General features: G+C 28.8%; 1 protein-coding gene across 1 annotated transcript; it reads right to left on the bottom strand.

Moving 5' to 3' along the window:
• Positions 1-8,221: 8,221 nt before the first annotated feature.
• On the bottom strand, positions 8,222-15,152 carry LOC104647797 (uncharacterized). Its single transcript, XM_019214350.3, has 11 exons — positions 14,981-15,152; positions 14,317-14,421; positions 13,725-13,814; positions 12,755-12,814; positions 11,738-11,827; positions 10,424-10,528; positions 9,986-10,090; positions 9,197-9,310; positions 8,962-9,084; positions 8,744-8,882; positions 8,222-8,568 (listed from the first exon to the last, which is right to left on the bottom strand). The coding sequence occupies exons 2-11, from the start codon at positions 14,416-14,418 to the stop codon at positions 8,393-8,395; spliced, it is 1,104 nt and encodes a 367-aa protein (XP_019069895.1). The 5' UTR covers positions 14,419-14,421; positions 14,981-15,152; the 3' UTR covers positions 8,222-8,392.
• Positions 15,153-19,541: the final 4,389 nt, after the last annotated feature.

Below are 19,541 nucleotides of genomic sequence, written 5' to 3'. Positions count from 1 at the left end.
GAGAATTAAAGGAGCAAAATCACCAATTTCGCAGCTACTGTTCACGACAGCAAAACTGAAGCTGCAGGCCACCAAATCCAACTCTTAAGTTTCTAATCAAAGATTGATATGAATATAATATGCTGTCCAAAAATCAGCTCAATCGGACAAGAAACGAAGCGGGAATCGCAATTTGAAGTTGGCTGTTAGGGTTGAATTTTGACTGCGAAAAACTGCTCTCTTTCTCTCTTTTTGCTGCTGAAAAAACTCTCTGTGTAAATGAAAATAAGACCTAAATAGGCTTATATTTTCCTCATAAGAATGGGCCTATGGGCAAAAATGGGTTGATCCAAATTGGGCTTTTATTTATCCACATAGGAAAGGAAAAAGGCCCATAACCCAACACTTATTAGGGCATTTGTTCATCTCCTCCTCATTTATTCAAACTATCTTAGTCTCTTCTCCTTTATCTTGTCCACTATGTTGGCCGTATTAACTTTGTCCTGAAAATCTCAATTTGAATGATCATATTTCTCTTGCCCACACACCCATCACAATATCCTTATTTATGCTACTCTTTTTTCGACGATTATCAAGCGCTTTCTGTAAAAAAAATTCAATATTTCTTGATTGGCCGATACGCCCTTTATACATGGTCTAACATTTATTTTACAAAAGAAAAAATGCATAAGTATCTTCCTAATCTATGTTTAAGATCTCTGAGACACATTTATACTATACTATGGTCTTATTACCTTCGAACTTATTTTATAAATAATTTTCTATGCCTTTTCGATCCACGTGACATTAGCTTGAGAAAAATGCCAACACTCACTGAACCTACAAAACTTACATAGGACCTTTGTATAATATAAGTGTATCTCAGGAATTTCGAACATAGGTTAGAGGGTACTTGTACATTTTTCCTTTACAAAACTTATATTTGAATTTTAATGACATATTCTTATCACAAAGAATACGAAATGAGAGCTTCCACTTTATCATTCACCTCGCTACAATATGATGTATAGTCAATCTCTTTCTTAAACTATTAACCCAAGATATTTGAGACTTTTTAGTGAAGTCTAAACTATTTCACTAGCAAGGGGGTACTACACTATATTTTAGTATACAATATGTCAGAATATTAAAATGCATAGTTCATATATTAAGGATATTCTATCATGATTGTTTCTTATTTTTAGGTAGATCCTTCTAATAATAATAATAATTATTATTATTAAAGAATAGTACGGTGGAATAATAATTAAAGAATAATGAGAGTTGTTGGACTGATCTTCTCTTCTTTATAGGCTGTGGAATTTTAGTGAGCTATGAGAGCACAAATTTCGGGATAGATTTTCCTCTCTTGCCTGACCAAATCCAACATCAGATTCTGGCGTACAGTTTTTGTATATTTTATTCCATCATTCTTATATAATTTCAACTATGCATCTTTTAATTATATATTATACTACATAAACGTTACTCACAGTAACATTTTAGGAGTAAAACGTTACTAAAAATAACATTTTAAAAGTAAAACGTTACTTATAATAACGTATATCAACCTAATGCTGTTAGTTTTTAAAAAATAAAATATACCCTAAAACATTACCGTGAAATACGTTTATACTAGTTTTGTAAAATTTTAGAAAAATGTATTACTTTGAAAAATTATTTTATATAATGACTTAGTTTCGATTAAAAATTCCTACCTACTATATATAAATGTCTATATTTGCCCAAATAACCCAGGCCAGGCCTGTTTAAGAAAACCAAAAGAAATTGTATCAATTCAACTTCCTTGGATTTATTTGATACTAAATTATTTTAAAAAATTAAAATATCTAATTTGATTTGATTTAAAGTATACATAAATTTAAACTGCATGTCCTACTTGAAGGTATTTTTTGTCTAAATTCCAACACTTCAAACTATTAGTCAGTTCGAACTATGTACAAAAAAGATTATGTACATTTTACTAATCCTCAACTTAATCCGTAGATTCTAGGAGTTCAATTCGAGTCATTAAAGTAGAATTTTTACTATGGTAGAAGTCCTTGCTAATTGTCGAGACACATCAATTAGTCTGATAAGAGTGTAACATCTCGCCTTAGAAAAAACTAGAATTAGAAAAAAAATAAATTGGAAATATCAAATTTGAAAATTTGCAAATTATGCATGAGTTATGAGTTTTGGGTTAGCTTCAAATGATTATAATTTTCAGTACATGATGGGTTAGGTGGCCCACAAGATATCAAATGAAAGTTCTTGAAAGTCCCTTTCTAATGCCACAAAGTTTGCTAATTTTGAGTTCGTGTGAGGGAGATAAGCCTGTTTGCAGTTGGGCTGTCTAGTTAAGGAAAGTTACCCAAAAATATTTGGGGTATTTTGATCTTTTTCATATCCTATCAGATTTAATTTATTTTTACTTAATAATTAGAGTTCTAAATTGATTGGTTCAGTTTACACAATTATAATTCATGCTAGGGTTTTAGAAAAGAGTTCAAGAGGAAAAAGGTCATGGTTTCGTCAAGTTCTTGAGGTTTCGCCAAGCGTTTGATACCTAAGAGGTATGTGAGTTCACATAGTGTTGGGTTCATTCACCAGTGCGCCAATCATGTTATATTCAACGTAATTTCGTTCTTGAAAGCAATGGATTTGAGTTCATGGTGAGTTTTATTGAAGTTTCTTTCATAATATTGATTTTGAAGTTTTAATGAGTTCTTGAGATAATCGTATGAATTTTAAGGTTGTTTTGAGTAGATTCATCCATAATAGTGTAACATCTCGTAACTAAAAATGACTAAGAATAAGGAAAGAAACTAAAAATAATCACTTGTGGAAAGAAATGGAAAAATTTGAAAAATTTTCTAAGTTAAAGAAGTGAGTTTTGGTCATTTTCTAACGACCATAACTCCTAGCTCAGGATGAGTTAGAGGTAGTTCTTGATATGGTTGGAAAGCCCTTGGAGCGATCTTTCCAACGTCGTCAAGTTTGAGGGAGATATGCCGATCGGAAGTTGGGTTGTTGAATTGAGGAAGGTTCCAATCTGGATTTAAAAAAGGACAAACTACTCTTTTCACCAATTAATTTCCTATTTCGTTTTAGGAATTTATTTGGGGTAAAAACCAATTTCAGTCAGATTAGAAAATTTAACTTTACGCTTAGGGCTTGGAGAAGAGAGACGAGAAGAAGGAAAGAGAGAAAAGTCAAGAATTCGCCAAGAACGCCAAGGATTTGCGAGTGGAATTCATCTGGGGTGATCCCTATCGAGGTATGTGAGATCTTTTGTGTTGGGTTAATTCATCCACACACAAAAACTTGTTTCAATTCAGTGATTTTAGAAATGTTTACATTATTAGAAGTGAGTTCTTGATGAATCTTGTCGAATCCCTATCGGTTGAGTTGTTTGAATATCCATTGATGTTGATTCACAAATTCCAAGTTATTTTTTCGAGTTAGATATAGTGGGTGTTGAAGGTATAGATGATCCTAAGGGTTTGGGCAAAGAACTATGGAGGTTAAGAGAATTTAGCGTTGAAAAACAAAGAAAGAAGTTCGTCAGCCACACCTGGGCAACACCAGGCGCGACACACCCCATCTGCGCCTGGAGGCATGGGGCGGTGTGCCTACGGTACACTAGAAAGGTGCCTCATACCAACTGATCTGGCGTGGCGCCCCCGAACGCGTCAAAAAATTGGTGTTTTTTTTTACTTTTCGTAGTTCAATGCACATCTTATAATATTACATTCAGATTTAGACATCTTTCATATACTCTTTAAACAAAATATGAGGCCTTAGACTTGTTAGAGATATTCTCAAACTACTATTATAATCATTATTACTATTACTTACATGCATTTAACATATTTTTACTTCGACTTTTATTTGTATAGCTATGACGTGATTAGTTTAGCTTAATGGGAGAAATGCGAATTCATATAATTAATTATAACTTGTTTAGGATTGATAAATAGTTAAATGTTGTTATTGTTATGCAATTTAGATGTTTTAGCTTTAGAAAGAAAACCCTTCTATTTCTTCCATTAAATGACTAACATTAAGAAAATTGTTTCCAAAAGAATAAAAAATATTTAGATATATTAATGCTTAAAAAATCCTCTCTAAAAATAAAACTCTCTTCATACATTATAGCCATTAATTTTATAATAGTTAATTATATTGTATGGATGAAAGTTTTCTTAAAAAGACCTATCATTTTTTTGCATGAATGTAAGATGTAACTAAAAAATAGCAAATTTGTAAAATAGAATTTAGACTTATATTAATCTATATGAAATATTCAAATATTGATTTTGTGATACAATCCTTATGTCTTAGCTATAATGAAGAATATTTTTCTTTCTTTCATAAGACAATTAACATTAACAAGTTGTTCAAGAATCCATCAAAAGATTTTTGTACACATCTCAAAAGAAAACAAACTAACACCTTATAATTGGAGGAACTTTTAAAAATCTTACCTCAACAACATCATTTTTTTATTCTTGAGGTGCGAAAAAGGATATGTGAACTTCCCTTAATGTTGCATCTTCATCACCACCTTTTTACTGCTTATTCATATCCAAGTAAAAAATATGAAAAGAACTTAGTTAGATCATTTGTAAAATGAAACTTATAGAGTGATGGAGAAGATTTTCAAAAAGGATGTAGATTGCTCACTTATTATATTTCAAGAACTTAATCAAAGTGTTACGATATCCAAAAAAAAAAAAACTTAAAGAAAAAATATTTGTCTATCAATATTATACATTCAGGAACAAGATCAATGATGTTTATGGTCTTGCATCTTTTTAATTTCACTAAATTCATTGAATGTGTTACAAAACATATCCATCCTAAATTCAAATCTTTTCCTAAGAAAGTTATATTTTTGGGTAAAATCAATTATAAAAGCTTCATTTTACAATGAAATTATTAAAAGCTATCACAACATCTATCACATACTAAATTAATCATCACCATAGTAACAATTATTTCTCTTTTAATTTGGTCAAATCTAAGAGGATCGATCTCCTCTATTCTGACCTAGATCTACTGAATCTTGAATCCTTAAATTGGAAAAAATGAAAAGAAATGGCTAGATAATGAGGAAAAATCATGAAAACCTTCGATCCTTACTAGTGGTTATGATAATTTCATAATTGAAAAACTACTATATTATGCATTCTAATGATATGTGAAATGACTCTACCTAGTTACTATTGATATAATTACACCCCCTATTCAAAAACTTGTATAGAAAATTTTCGGAAATGTTAAATTATGAAAAAATCATTTGCGATAGTTTGGTCATATCATAGATTGTTCTATAGATGAATCGGTCTATTCGTGTGCAAATATGGTAAGTAGAAGTATTAAATATCATATGGAAGAAGGTTTTCCGTGAAGTCTTATCAAATTTTGCTATAATGCATACTTAATTAAGAATATCGAATATCAGAGAAAAAGATGTGTATGGGTGATATCTACTAGTAAGTATTAGAATTTAGGTCATTTGTTGTATTAATTAAGATTTAATTTTAATCATTCAAATCTCATCCATTAAATATGTATATTTTTAGGTCTGAATCTCAATCATTAAGTACATTTCGTGATGCGTTCATTTGTTGGGTTTTAATAGGTATAAATAATTAGATATATAACAATGTCTAATATCATTGATATGTCTATTCAAAGGTTTCTAAAAATATTAGAGTTCACTAATTCCATCCATTAACTGTGGCTCCATACTCCATCATTATCAACTACTACCATTGACCTCTCACAACTTCCATTATCAACGATCACCACTACCATCCCTACAATTAACAACAACACTAGCTACCATTTGCAATTATTATTTTTGATCAATCATCATTACAATAAAATCATCGAGCATTATTGACAATCGCCATCATAAGTAACCACTCACCACTATATATATATTTTCAACCATCGTTATCCTTCATCACTACATTATCTATCACTATCATTAACTATGAACCACCCCGGTCCTACTGCCGTAAACTTCTACAACCATCATTACCAATAAGTTCTATCCACTATGCCAATATAAGTTAACACACCATTCTCAACTGACACTCACTATTACCACCGCTAGTCATCACAACCATAAATTGTCATAGAATGTTTTATAATATGTTGATATATAAAGTATTAGAATATTCTCTTCTTTTATTAAATATTAGGGGGAAATGCTAAAACTACACATACTATGGAAGTAATACACTTGTAATAGTTGTTTAAAGCGTTTCTTTGATATTTATGAGGTGAGTTATATAACAAATTAAGTTATGTACATTTTAACTAATTAAAAGGCAAAAAAGATTGTTCTATATTTATCACTTAGTTACGATCTTGGAACAAATAAATAATGGTAACCCTCTCTATACAGTTTTTCCTCAAAAGATGTGTTGAATCTTGTAAAATTTAATCTCTTGAATATCAATGTTCTTCTATAATCAATTTTTTTCTTGAGTCACATCACATAAGTTTCCAAAAGACACCTTTAAAAATATCCAAGGGGGTACAAGGTTTCCAAAAAAGTAGGATTGTTTCAAAAAATTTATATTCATTAGTTTATTTTCATATTCATATGATATAACGTCTGATTTGATTCGTTTTAGTGGCATAAGCCCTAGTTGGAGTCTCCATAGTAAATTATCTAATAAGACCTCAAATATAAGGAGAACTTATATCTCTTGTTTAATCTATATGATTTGTGTTTTGATGTAATGTTATGTTGTGTGGTGACCTAGTCATATAGACCTCTAGAAGAGACTATGAGAGTATGAAACGAGGAATCCTTGGTAGTTGTATGTTTCTGAGACTGAGGATATTAACGAGTTCAATAACAAACATATTATTTAGTTTGGCCAAACCCAAAGAGATCGATCTCCTCTTTTTCCTCCTAGATGTACTAGAAATTTCATCCGTAAAGTAGTAAGAAATTAATAATGATATTGAAAAAAAAAAGAGAAAAGAATCAAGATCCTAGATAATTAAATAATAGAAGATATATAGATAGATCAATGAAATGAACAAGGCGTAAGTCGAAATTAAACCTCAAACTTCTTTGAAGCAACTGAGTTGGATTAAGAATCTTCCTCTAATAGAATGAACTCAGAAGACAAAGTGAGAGTAGAAAGGAATTGTTTAGACTTATACTAGTCTATTTAGAGTTTATAAGAAAATTATGTTTGGTTCTTCTAAATATTTTTTGGAAGGTAGAATTGAAGGCAAATTCGTGTAATTTTTCTTTTGAATAGTTTTGGTGTGTGTTTGATATAAGTTCCTTAAAAGTCATTCAAATACTGAAAATATTTCACTAAAACAATTTTGAATTTTTTTCCTATAATGTAATTCAACTGTATCCTAAAATGAAAAAAAATATTTCTCTCGATATGTTTCTTAGTTGGTATAATGTGCCTTATTAATTTGTTGTATGATATAACCTAAGTTAATTTTTAATACAACATATTAAATTTAACCATTTAATTTACATATAAATAAATATAAGTCCTTAAATGTTTTGAAATTAAATATTATCTCCTAACGAGGATGATATATGGTGTAGTTACTAACTAATATGTTTTGTATTAACCAGGAAGGTAATTTTTGAAATTTTTTACAAAATTACCATTTAACCTTTTATATAGTGACCCTGACTTATTTTTGAATGGATTTTTTGAAATTGATTTTGAGCTTTGAGTACAAAATTTTGAATTTTCACAACATGAAGTATTGAGATTAGTAAACTTTTGATTTACTATAAGATGTATCTCAATTGCACTCTTTGTACAATACAAGCTAGAAGTTTAAGCGGAAAACTTAGATATAACACATGCTTGTCTAGAGATATTCTTGGTGATGCCAAGATATTCATGATTAAATTTCATCCATTCTCTTGATACAATAATAATTTTCATAAATATCTTAAAGTCAACAAGTTTCTCCGAAACGTAGGAGAAAATATAGCATTATTTATGATGAGTTTGTCTCTATTAGGAAAAATTATAATGACTCTTCTGAAGCTCTTTATTGAATTAGTATTATAAAAAATTATGGTAACATTTATTTTTTCCATACTTAAATAGGAAAAATACTTTTCGCTTTTGAATGTAATGTGTTGTAGCAGTCCAATCAGCATGTAAACCAATTTTATTATATTTATGATTATTAATATAAACATAAATATTGACACAAAAAAGAGTACTATAAAATTTTTTAAACAAAATTGTTAATCTTAGAAATGAGAAAATGAAAACTTTAAGCATAATCCACATTACGATACAAAGTCACAATTCATTATTTTTCATAAATGACCTAAAAACAAATAACTTTCTTCAATATTAGTTGAAAAACTAATACAATAACAAATTTTCTAGGAAAGATTTTCATTGCGTGCCTCGGGTATGAGCTTAAAATCCCAAAGGTAAAGAAAAGAGTGTACGGTAGTACTTAATGCAACATCTCCTGAGTTGACATGTGTTGCATTATCTCCCAAGTTCACCTGTTGATGCCCATATAAATCTTCATTTCCTCTTTTTCTCTTTTTTTCTGGCCATAAAAAAATAAAAAAATTATAAAATTAACTAGAGCAAGAACTATAGACGTGAAAATACAAATACAAATAATAATAATAATAATAATAATAATAATAATAATAATAATAACAATAATAATTTATAGAGGAACAATATATGTTTTATTGTGACTATCTTAACTTGCTTACCAATGTTGGAAGGGATATCACGTTCAGATAAGTAGTTAACTTCTCCTCGATTTTTAATGTAAATTCCGCTGCAAGGTTCGGTACATGTTCCCACTACATATTTGTTTACCAATTTTTTACCGTGTGGTTTACGTCTCACCTGCAAATTAAATCATTTTAATGATCATGCATAAATAGTTGATCTCATAATTTATTCTAATATAGTTTTTTGAGCTAACCTGTGATGGTTCTTCATTTTCTCTTAATTTCTTCGTTATTTCAGGTACTTCTCCATATACAAGAAATTTGTAAACCTCGATCAAAGATCGAAACTTTTTGTTTGTGTCCAAATGATGGTAGACCTAATTGTCGACAATTATATAATATTTATTTTTTCATAATTTCATCAAATAAAACTTACAATATCAATTTTTATTGGCAGGAAAGCATGTATTTAATGAAAAGAAAACTTACATAATCAATTATTAAACCACTTGGACGAGAAATATTCTTGATGATCCAGTTTTGCCTTCTCTGTTCAAATGTATGTGTATGCATGTAATGCATATTTTTTGGTATCATTTCATTCTGCAATCAAACAGTATGTAGGGAATTCAAATTTATCAAATATCCATTCTCAAAAGGTAATTATCTGGACAAAGAGTGGAGATAATCAACATTTTGTCATCAAGTAATACACAAAACATTCAATCATCAACATTTTATATTCTAAAGGATCATGGTCTGGACAACACGACACAATGAAGTATGTTTCTTCTAAATTTTTTTTAGAAGATTAGGTCAAGCCTATTACTGTTTCTAACGTATTTGTACGATTAATTTTGAATGAAACTCTAGACTTAGCTTGTTAGACAACCTTTAAAAGTATAATTAGTGTTACTATTATATATATATATATATATATATATATATATAAAACAATTAATCTACCTCTAAGATAATAATAAGGTATATGTGCACACTCTATTCTTCGCAAACCCCATTTCCTGGAATTACATTGTGTTAATTGTTATTTTTTTATTATTGTTATCTATATGGCATATTTAGATGTTGTTGTAGTAATACAACTCATATCTTTTAGCTTTAGAGAAGAATATTTCCATTGTTTTGTAAAACCATTAATATTAAATTGTTGTTCAAGAATTCATCAAAAGATTTTTGTACATGTCTTAAAAGGAAAAACAAACTTATAATTGGAAGAACCTTTCAAAACAAACAAAGAAGAACTTTTCAAAAGTGTACCTGCAAAACATCAACCTTTGCTTTTTCCAGTGTGATAAAAGATATAGGAACTTTTGTTAATGTTGCATCCTCATCAGCATCAATTCGGTCCTGCTTATCCATATCCTAGTATGAAAATATAATTAGATATTTCATAAACTGGAAAATTATGTGAAGTAATTGAGAATCCCATTTCATGATATTACACAGGTTTGTTGTTGTTTTTTATTATTATTATTATCGATATGGCATATTTAAATGTTGTTATTGTAATACAATTCATATCTTTTAGCTTTAGAAAAGAACATGTCTACTGTTTTCATAAAACCCTTACCATTAAAAAGTTGTTCAAGAATTCAAAGTATTTTTGTATATGTCTTAAAAGGAAAAAATACAACTTATAATCGGAAGAACCTTTCAAAACAAAAAAAAAAAAAAAAGAACTTTTCAAAAGTGTACCTGCAAATCATCAACCTTGGCTTTTTTCAGTGAGATAAAAGATATAGGAACTTCTGTTGATGTTTCATTCTCATCACCATCCATTTGGTCATGCTTATCCATATTCTAGTATGAAAAAAATAATTAGACATTTTATAAAATGAAAAATTATGCGAAGTAATTGAGAAGGTTCTCAAAATCACCACAAAATCATTTGTTCTATATATATATATATATATAGCAAGTAAGCAGTGATCTGAACCACTTTGAATATAATAGAAAGAAAGATAGAAGGAAAGCAAGAATGAACTATCTGACTTCGCTATCGTTCTATGAGTTCTTAGGAAAGAGATTTCTACTTCTAAAGAAAGGAAGTTTAAGAATTGTCATTTAAGAGTTTTTCAAGTTATGAATGTAGAGATCAGGTTGAAGAGTGAAAAGAAAGAAGTGGTATGAAATTTCTTAAATCTAGCGCTCGGAAGGTGTTGCTCGACCGAAAGGGTAAGGGCAAAAATACTTGGCTGGACGTAGTTCGAGATCTATGTGATTGAGATAACTAAGTAGAGGATGGGTAGATGTGAGACCGGCCAAAAATAGTTATATATAACTTTTACGCTTTTACAAGTACTATTTATTAAAAAGTGAAGTCATTTTTTTTCATCATATGGGATTATCAGTCCCGGTTGGAAAGGAAGACTTTCCAATTAGGATTATCCTAGCAGAAAGATTGATTTTATTTGAATTTTATATATATATATATATATATCAAAGTGATAGAATGCCCAAAAAGCTTTTTTTTAAGGAAATTCTTAAACTAAAATACGTACAATAATAAGCAGATATATGTTTTAGTATTCAGAATACATTCTCTTAAAATTGCGATGTCTATTAAAAGATTTATGCACTTCTATTATTCAGATATGCTTTTAGATTTTGACGTCTTATATATAATCATAAAAAAGTGAGGCTTTAAACTTGCTAGAAAACTTCTAATACACTATTATTATTACTATTATCTATATATATGTATTCAAATTATTGTTTTACTTTTTTTTTTGGTCACTATAGCATGATTAGTTTAGTTTATATAGAGAAATGAGGATTTATATAGCTAAATTCAATTTTCTTTTGAATTGAGATATAGTTAAATGTTATTGTTATGTAATTTAGATGTTTTGGCTCTACAAAAAAATTATCTTTATTCCATAAGATTACTAATACTAGAAAAGTTTGTACCGAATAGAATAAAGGATTTAGGTACTTGTATTAATAGAAAAAGAACTAAATATCTTATAATAAGTATGTTAAACAATAAAAAAAAAATTTAAAGCTTACCAAAAAAACGCCAGCTTGTGGTGCAATAGAAGATATAGGAATTGCCATTATAGCATCTCTACGATCAACTTTGTGGTGCTTATCCATGATCTAATAAAAAAGTGAACACTTAACTATATATTATGTAAAATTAAAAATTCCGTGAAGTAATATTGGAGAACATAATAAAAAAGATATCAGTTAAAGAAACAATGATGAAACTGCTAGTTTACGAGTAATTTATGTATATTAATTAATATTTTAATACTTAATAAAGTTCTAGAATATCACGAAATATAAAGAAATAGATGTTTTTTTTTTCATAAATCTTATGCTTTCAATAAAAAGTGCAGTGATTTTCTTGAAAAACTCAAGTTTCTTTGTTAACTCTTCTAGCATCTTAACATAAAAAGGGTTACTTTCTGTTCTTGTTAAAAGAAATTATAATTTGAATGGTTACACAAATTAATTTGTATTTTAATATATTTATCTGTAGCATAGTTTGAGAGGAGTAATGATAGTAAGTTAAGTCTCTGTGTTAATTTAATGTTTGTTCAATTCATAAAAAATATCATGCTTAGGATTCGATGACTTCAAATTATGAGATGACTAACCTTAAGAAAATTATTTCCAAACGAATAAAAAATATTTACATATGTTAATGCTTAAAAAATTCTCTCTAAAAATAAAATTATATTTATACATTATAGCCATTAACTTTATAATAGTGAATAACATCGTATGGACGAAAGTTGTCATGAAAAACCTATCATTTTTTGGCATGAACATAGGACGTAACTAAAAAATAGAAAAATTGTAAAATAAAATTTAAACTTATATTAATCTATACGAAATATTCAAATATTGATTTTGTTATACAATCCTTATGTCTTAGCTCTAGAGAAGAATATTTTTCTTTGTTTCATAACACAATTAACATTAACAAGTTGTTCAAGAATCCATCAAAAGATTTTTGTACACATCTCAAAAGGAAACAAACTAACACCTTAGAATTGGAGGAAATTTTAAAAAACTTACCTCAATAGCATCATTTTTTGATTCTTCCCATAGTGTTGCATCTTCATCTCCAACTTTGTACTGCTTATTCATATCCAAGTAAAAAATATGAAAAAATTAGTTAGACCTTTTGTAAAATGAAACTTGTATGGAGTGATGGAGAAGATTTTCAAAAAAGATATGAATTGCTCACCTACTATATTTCAAAGTTATATTTAAAGAACTTATCAAAGTGTTACAATACCCATATAAAAACTTAAAGAAAAAATATTTGTCTATCAATAAGATCAATGATTTTTGTGGTCTTGCATCTTTTAAATTTCACTAAATTCATTGAATATATTACCAAAAAAAAAACATTTAAATTCAAATCTTTTTCTAAGAAAGTTATATTTTTTTGGTAAAATCAATTTTAATAATGAACGTTAAAATCTATCACATACTAAAGTAATCATGATCACTACAGTAGCAATTATTTCTCTTTTAATTTTGTCAAATCTAAGAGGAATGGTCTCCTCTATTCTAACCTAGATTTACTAGAACTTGAATCCTTAAAATGAAAAAATAAAAAGAAATGGCTAGATAAAGAGGAAACATGAAAAGCTTAGATCCATCAGACTAGTGGTTATGATAAAATTTCAAATTACTATATTATGCATTGTAATGTAATGATATGTGAAATGACTCTACCTAGTTATTATTGACCCCCAATTCAAAAACTTGTACACATTGTTTTAGAAATGTTAAAATATGAAAAAAATCATTTGAGATAGGAGGTGACCTAGTCATATAGACCTCTAGAAGAGACTCATTAAAGAGTATGAAACGAGAATTCTTGATGGGGGGGTCTCAATTTTAGTTGTTAGGGTTTTATTGTAGTGAGAACATTATAGATGGATCAAAATATTATTTTTACATGTCTTAAAAGGAACAGAACTAAGCACCTTGAAATATGTATGCTAAACAATGAATAAACTTTTCAAAATCTTACCTCTACAATATCATCTTGAGGTGGGACAGATGATATGGGAATTGCTGCTATTGCATCCTCCACATCTACTTCCAAGAGTGTACTCATATCCTAGTAGAAAATATAAAATAATTTGTTATTTAATTACTTTTTAAAACCAAAAATTATTATATTGGACGGGACTATTAAAAAGTTTTCCTTTAAATAAAATAAAGATAGAATTCGCTTACTTGATTGTAATTTCTATGCGTGTTATAACATTATAAAATCTTAATAAAATTTCCAGCATAGCCCCAAAATAATAAATAAAAATGTGATTGGTCTTAGGTTTTCAATAATAGAAACAATGATTTCCTTGGATTTTCAACGCTAATTCAATGTTATTCCAATGTTCATGTGGGTATTTTTTCATTACTTGATTTTGTAGCTAGGTGATGTCAAACGTTTAATTTATTTTTATTTGTAGAACTATTTAAATACTGTTGTTATGATACAATTCAATTGTATTTTTTTCTTTCGTAACACAATTAACATCAAAAAGTTTTTCAAGTATCCATAAAAAAAATAGTTTACATGACTTATATTATAATAAGAGGAACTTTTTGAGGCTTACCTCTAAATCATCAACTTCTGATTTTTGAGGTGTGATATCAGATATGGGAACATCCATTAACATTGTGTCTTCATCACCATGAATATTGCTTTGGTTATCCATATTCTAGTGAGAGAAAAAAACGCTTAGTTAGATCTTTTGTAAGACAAATATATTTTTTGTGAAGTAATAGAAAAAGTTTTCAAAAATAATGAAAATTGCTCGTAATTTCTATTTACGTGTCAAGTAAAATCTCAAGAACTTAATCAAAATGGTAGAATAGTCACATAAAAAAGATTCAAAGTAAATGATGCTCGTCCGTAAATGTATAGATATTGTAACAAGATCAATTATTATTCTGGTCATACATCTCAAACGTTGTACTAAATATATTGAGTGTATGACAAAAATAATCATTCTTTATCAAAAATTCTTTCTTAAAATAGTTTTTCAATTTGGAAAATATCAATCTTTAAAATTTCTCTGTTAAGAAAAAATTAAAGGCGCCCACAACCTCTAGATCTATCACAAATTAAATTAATATTATAGATGTACTAGAAATTTCATCCCCAAAATAGTAAGAAAACAATAATAATATTAGAAAGAAAAAAAATCAAAATCCTAAATAATTTAATAATAGAAGATATAGATAGATCAAAGAAATGAACAAGGCATAAGTCTAGACCTCAAACTTCTTTGAAGCAGCTGAGCTACATTAAGAATCTTCTTCTCATAGAATGAACTCAACGGGCGGAGAAGACAAAGTGAAAATAAAAAGGAATTGGTTAGATATATAATAGTCTATTTTAGAGTTTGTAAGAAAATTAATTTTGGTTCTTTAAATATTTTTTGGGAGGTAGAATTGAAGGCAAATTCATGTAATCTTTCTTTTGAATAGTTTTGGTGTGTATTTGATATAATTTCCTTGTAAGTCATTCAAATATTGAAAAGATTTGACTAAAATTATTTTGAATTTTTTTCCTATAAAGTAATTCAACTATAACTTGATATCCTAAAATGAAAAAAATATTTCTTCTCAATAGGTTTCTTAGTTAATTAATCGTGTCTTATTAATTTCTCATTCACATATAATGTACGATAAAAACTAAGTTAAATTTTAATAAATAAATATTAAATTTAACCATTTAATTTTACATATACATCTAATTCAAGTCCTTAATTGTTTTGAAATTAAATATTATCTCCTAACGAATATGTTTTGTAATAACCAGGAAGGTAATTATTGGAATTTCTTATAAAATTATCATTTACCCATTCCTATACTGACCCTGAGTTATTTTCAACTGGATTTTGAAATTGATTTTGAGATTTGAGTACAAAATTGTGAATTTTCAAAGTTTCTGATTTCAAACGGCTAAATTTGTTAAGATGTAGTTTTTGACATCTTAGGGAGTTTTGAGTGTTGAAATAGAATTTTTATCAATTTCATCAGTTCTAGAATGTGAAAATTGGTCTAGGAGTCTTGTCACATTCAAATTTAGAGGTTTTTTTTTTAGGATTTGAGGTCTTAAGTTGGAAATTTGTTAAATCTTAGGTTTTGGATTGACTTTGATCAACATTCGGGGTTCAGATACATGAATAAGAATTTCGAGAGTTACGTTGGATTAGAATGATGATTTGAGGTCTAACTAAGGTCTTGATTAATGTTTCAGAAGTCTAGGGCTTGATTTAGCATTTTTAGTTGTTATATCTTTTATTGTGACTTGTAGAGGTTTCACGTGAAAGAGACGTCGAATTTGTGTTTCGATGATTCCGTTGATTCCAAATTATTGAGTTTTATCATGTTAAATATATGATTTATGTGACACCTCAAAAGTTGAAAAGTCGAAAGGAAAAGAGACAAATTTAGGCACTGAAACGGGTTCTATGAGTCCAACCTAGAGATCGTAGAAAGACCTACGGGCCATAGAAAGGATGTCTTAGACTTGGAGATAAGTTTTTAGAATTTCAAGCTTCTGAAGTTTGACCTAAGAATGAAAATTACGAACCATAAGAAGGTTGATGAGCCGTAGATGGGTTCCGTAGAAAGATTTCAGACTTAGTTAAATTTTGAACCAAAAGTTGAGTTCTACAGATGAGGTATACTGACCGTAAAAAATTCAATAGACCGTAGAAAATTCAACGGACTGTAGAAAGTTCTCGTGGGATCGAAACAATTGAATATTTGGATTTCTGAGGTTGGTTATATTTTTTACCGAGATAGACCATAGAAATTCGTATATTATTTTTAAGGGTATTTGAGTCTTTTCCTATGCATACATTATATTGTTTTGACCCTCATTTTAAGTCCTATAACTACGTTTTTGTCATGCCTTAAGCCTACACCCTAGGTATAAGTAGCATGCGAGAACAATTGTTGGTTCCCAAGCGAACCCTTGGTTCAAGTCCAAGTCTAAGATCAAAATCAAGATAGAGATCAAGATCAAGTCCAAGTTCAAGTCCAAGATCAAGATAGAAATCAAGATAAATCCCAAGTTCAAGATCAAGCTTTAAGCTCTTGAATTTATATTTGAAAAGGCGAATTCAGAGAAATCATAGAGATTATAACACTCGCACTAGAAATAATAAATATATTATTGCTATACTTTTTCATTCTTGATTATTAAGTTCTCGACGCGAATTTTATTGCCTACACTTTCTATTTTTAATCTTTACTATAATAAGATGAAGAAAAAAAGAAAATATGCATTTGACCAGACTTATATAAAGTAAAATATTACTACAATTAATATGTAAAAAAATAATTCATGTTTCATGATACGATGAGAAATCATACTTGAAAAAAGTTTTTAGAACGTAGAAATGGATAGACAAAAATATATTCAGTGTATTTTTCTATAATTCCCTTTGAATTTCCTAGCATCTACATTTTAAATATAATTTTTTGTCATTACCATACTAATCACATGAAGTCCACCGATTTGATTGTTTTAACCATTAATTGATACTATAGAATTTTGGACAAATTACATAATACGCACCTTTATTTCCATTATTCCCTATTATTCTTAAAAATCTCTAAAATCTCTTATATCTTTGATATATTTGAGTTGCAGATAAATGTATCCGAGCCAGTATTTAATGAATTTGAGCTACAGAGATGTATTCAAGCTAGTTTTCAATGTATTCGAACTACTTATTAATGTATTCGAGACAGTATTTAGTGTATCCGAACTTCAACTATAGTATCCGAGTTTTTTTAATTTTTAAGAAATTAATGTAATTAGAAACTTATTAGGAATAGATTGTAATTTCATAGTAAATCTATGAGATTGATGTAATTTACCCAGAATCATCTCATTGGTAAAATAAAAGAAAAGAGAATATTTTTTAAATTTTCCATTCAGTGTTTAATATTCATAATAAAATCCGATTAACTTGTGAATTACATCACATAGGATTAAATTTAGAGAAAAATGCTTCCTACTTAAAAAAATCAAATTTAACACCTTTAATTGATGGAGGACCCATATAAAAGAGAGAACAATAAATTAGGCCTTCCTAAAATATTTTTTAAAACATATTTTATTTTCTTTGCAACAATGATTAATTGAAATCACGATCATATCCGTACAAAAATATTCAAGTACAATGGATGTTATTATGTTCATCATTCATTTACTTCCTTTTGTTTTTTTTTTTCTTATTATTGATTTCAAATTATTATTTTAACGAAAAGGGGACTAAAATATCCTTAAATTATGAAATTTGGTATAAAATTACCTTTTATTCACCTATCCGTCCTAAAGTACCTCTGATGTCCACCTTCAGCTCAAAAATATCCTTATGTCTAACGGATCATAATCATTAGGTTAATGGAGGGTAATATTGTACCAAATCTCATAGTTTAGGGGCATTTTAGGCCCTTTTCCGTTGAAAATAATTTGAAATACTTAAACATATACGCTCACATGATTTATTTGATTTTGAATTTCATAGTAAATTTAAAAATATAAATAGGTTAGACATCTACTCTTTACACTCCTTCCTCTCTCCTATCTCTTCCATGTATTTTTTTCATTTGAATCTTGTCCACCATTATAATTCTTTTTTAATTTATGACAAGCAAGAGAGAGAAAACATGAGGAAAGTAACGATGCATTCATATAGAAATAATTAGTTTAATAAAAGATGACTTAATTAAGCAACTATATACAAATATTATATTTTCTTTTGTGTGTACCCAAAATTTTAAAAAGAGAATAAAAATAATCATTGTTGAGCAGTTGGTTAAGTGTATGATATGGGGTTATCTAGTTCAAAGCATGTAGGGGTTAATGTTAGTTAACTGATTTCAGATATGGGGTTATCTAGTTCAAAGCATGTAGGTTCGTTCTCCTGTTGAGTTGAATCAGAAGCTCACAGCTGCAGAATTTGATTTACACTTCCCGCAGGAAAAGTTGTTCGGTGAGCCTGAAATTTATCAGAGATTACTTTACAATGACAACGCCAGACATTGCATTTGTAGTGCAACTACTAAGTCAATTAATGCAAAGCCCCAAGACATCCCACATGAATGCAGTGTTAAAGGGTGGTGGAATATGTCAAACAGTCAACATGATTAGGGATACTTATGGCATCTACTGCTGACAATCATCTTACTGCATATTGTGATAAAGATTGGGCATCAAGCTCAAATAATAGCAAGTCCATAACAGGATACATGGTTACATATGGGAACTCATTAATTTCGTGAAAGGCCAAGAAACAAGACACTATTTGAAGGAGCTCAGCTGAAGCTGAGTCTAGGAGCTTAGCTTCAACAGTGGCAGAGGTTGTGTGGTTGGTTGGTTGGTTGGTCTCTTCAAAGAACTAGGGGTTCAAGTGAGGTTGCCAGTACACATACACAGTGACAGCAAATCAGCCATACAAATAGCTTTCAATCGAGTGTTTCATAAACGAACTAAACATATAGATATTGATTGTCATTTCATAAGAGAGACGGTTCAACTGGGAACAGTTCAACCAGTATACTTAAAAACAACAGAACAACCTGCGGACCTGCTTACTAAAGGACTCACATGTTTGCACTATAGTTATCTACTTACCAAGCTAGGTATGAAGAACGTTTTTCATACACCTAGCTTGACGGAGGATGTTGAGCAGCTGGTTAAGTGTGCAGCTGTTGATTAGTGTTAGTTAACTGTCAATTAGATTTAATTAACGGTTAAAGTTAGTTACAGTTTGTTATTCAGTTAGATAGCTAGTCACATTTATATAAAGCA

Source organism: Solanum lycopersicum, chromosome 6 (assembly GCF_036512215.1).
Source record: "Solanum lycopersicum chromosome 6, SLM_r2.1".
Taxonomy (NCBI): domain Eukaryota; kingdom Viridiplantae; phylum Streptophyta; class Magnoliopsida; order Solanales; family Solanaceae; genus Solanum; species Solanum lycopersicum.
The sequence above is the reverse complement of the archived record's forward strand: the minus strand, read 5'-3'. Positions and strand labels throughout refer to the sequence as shown.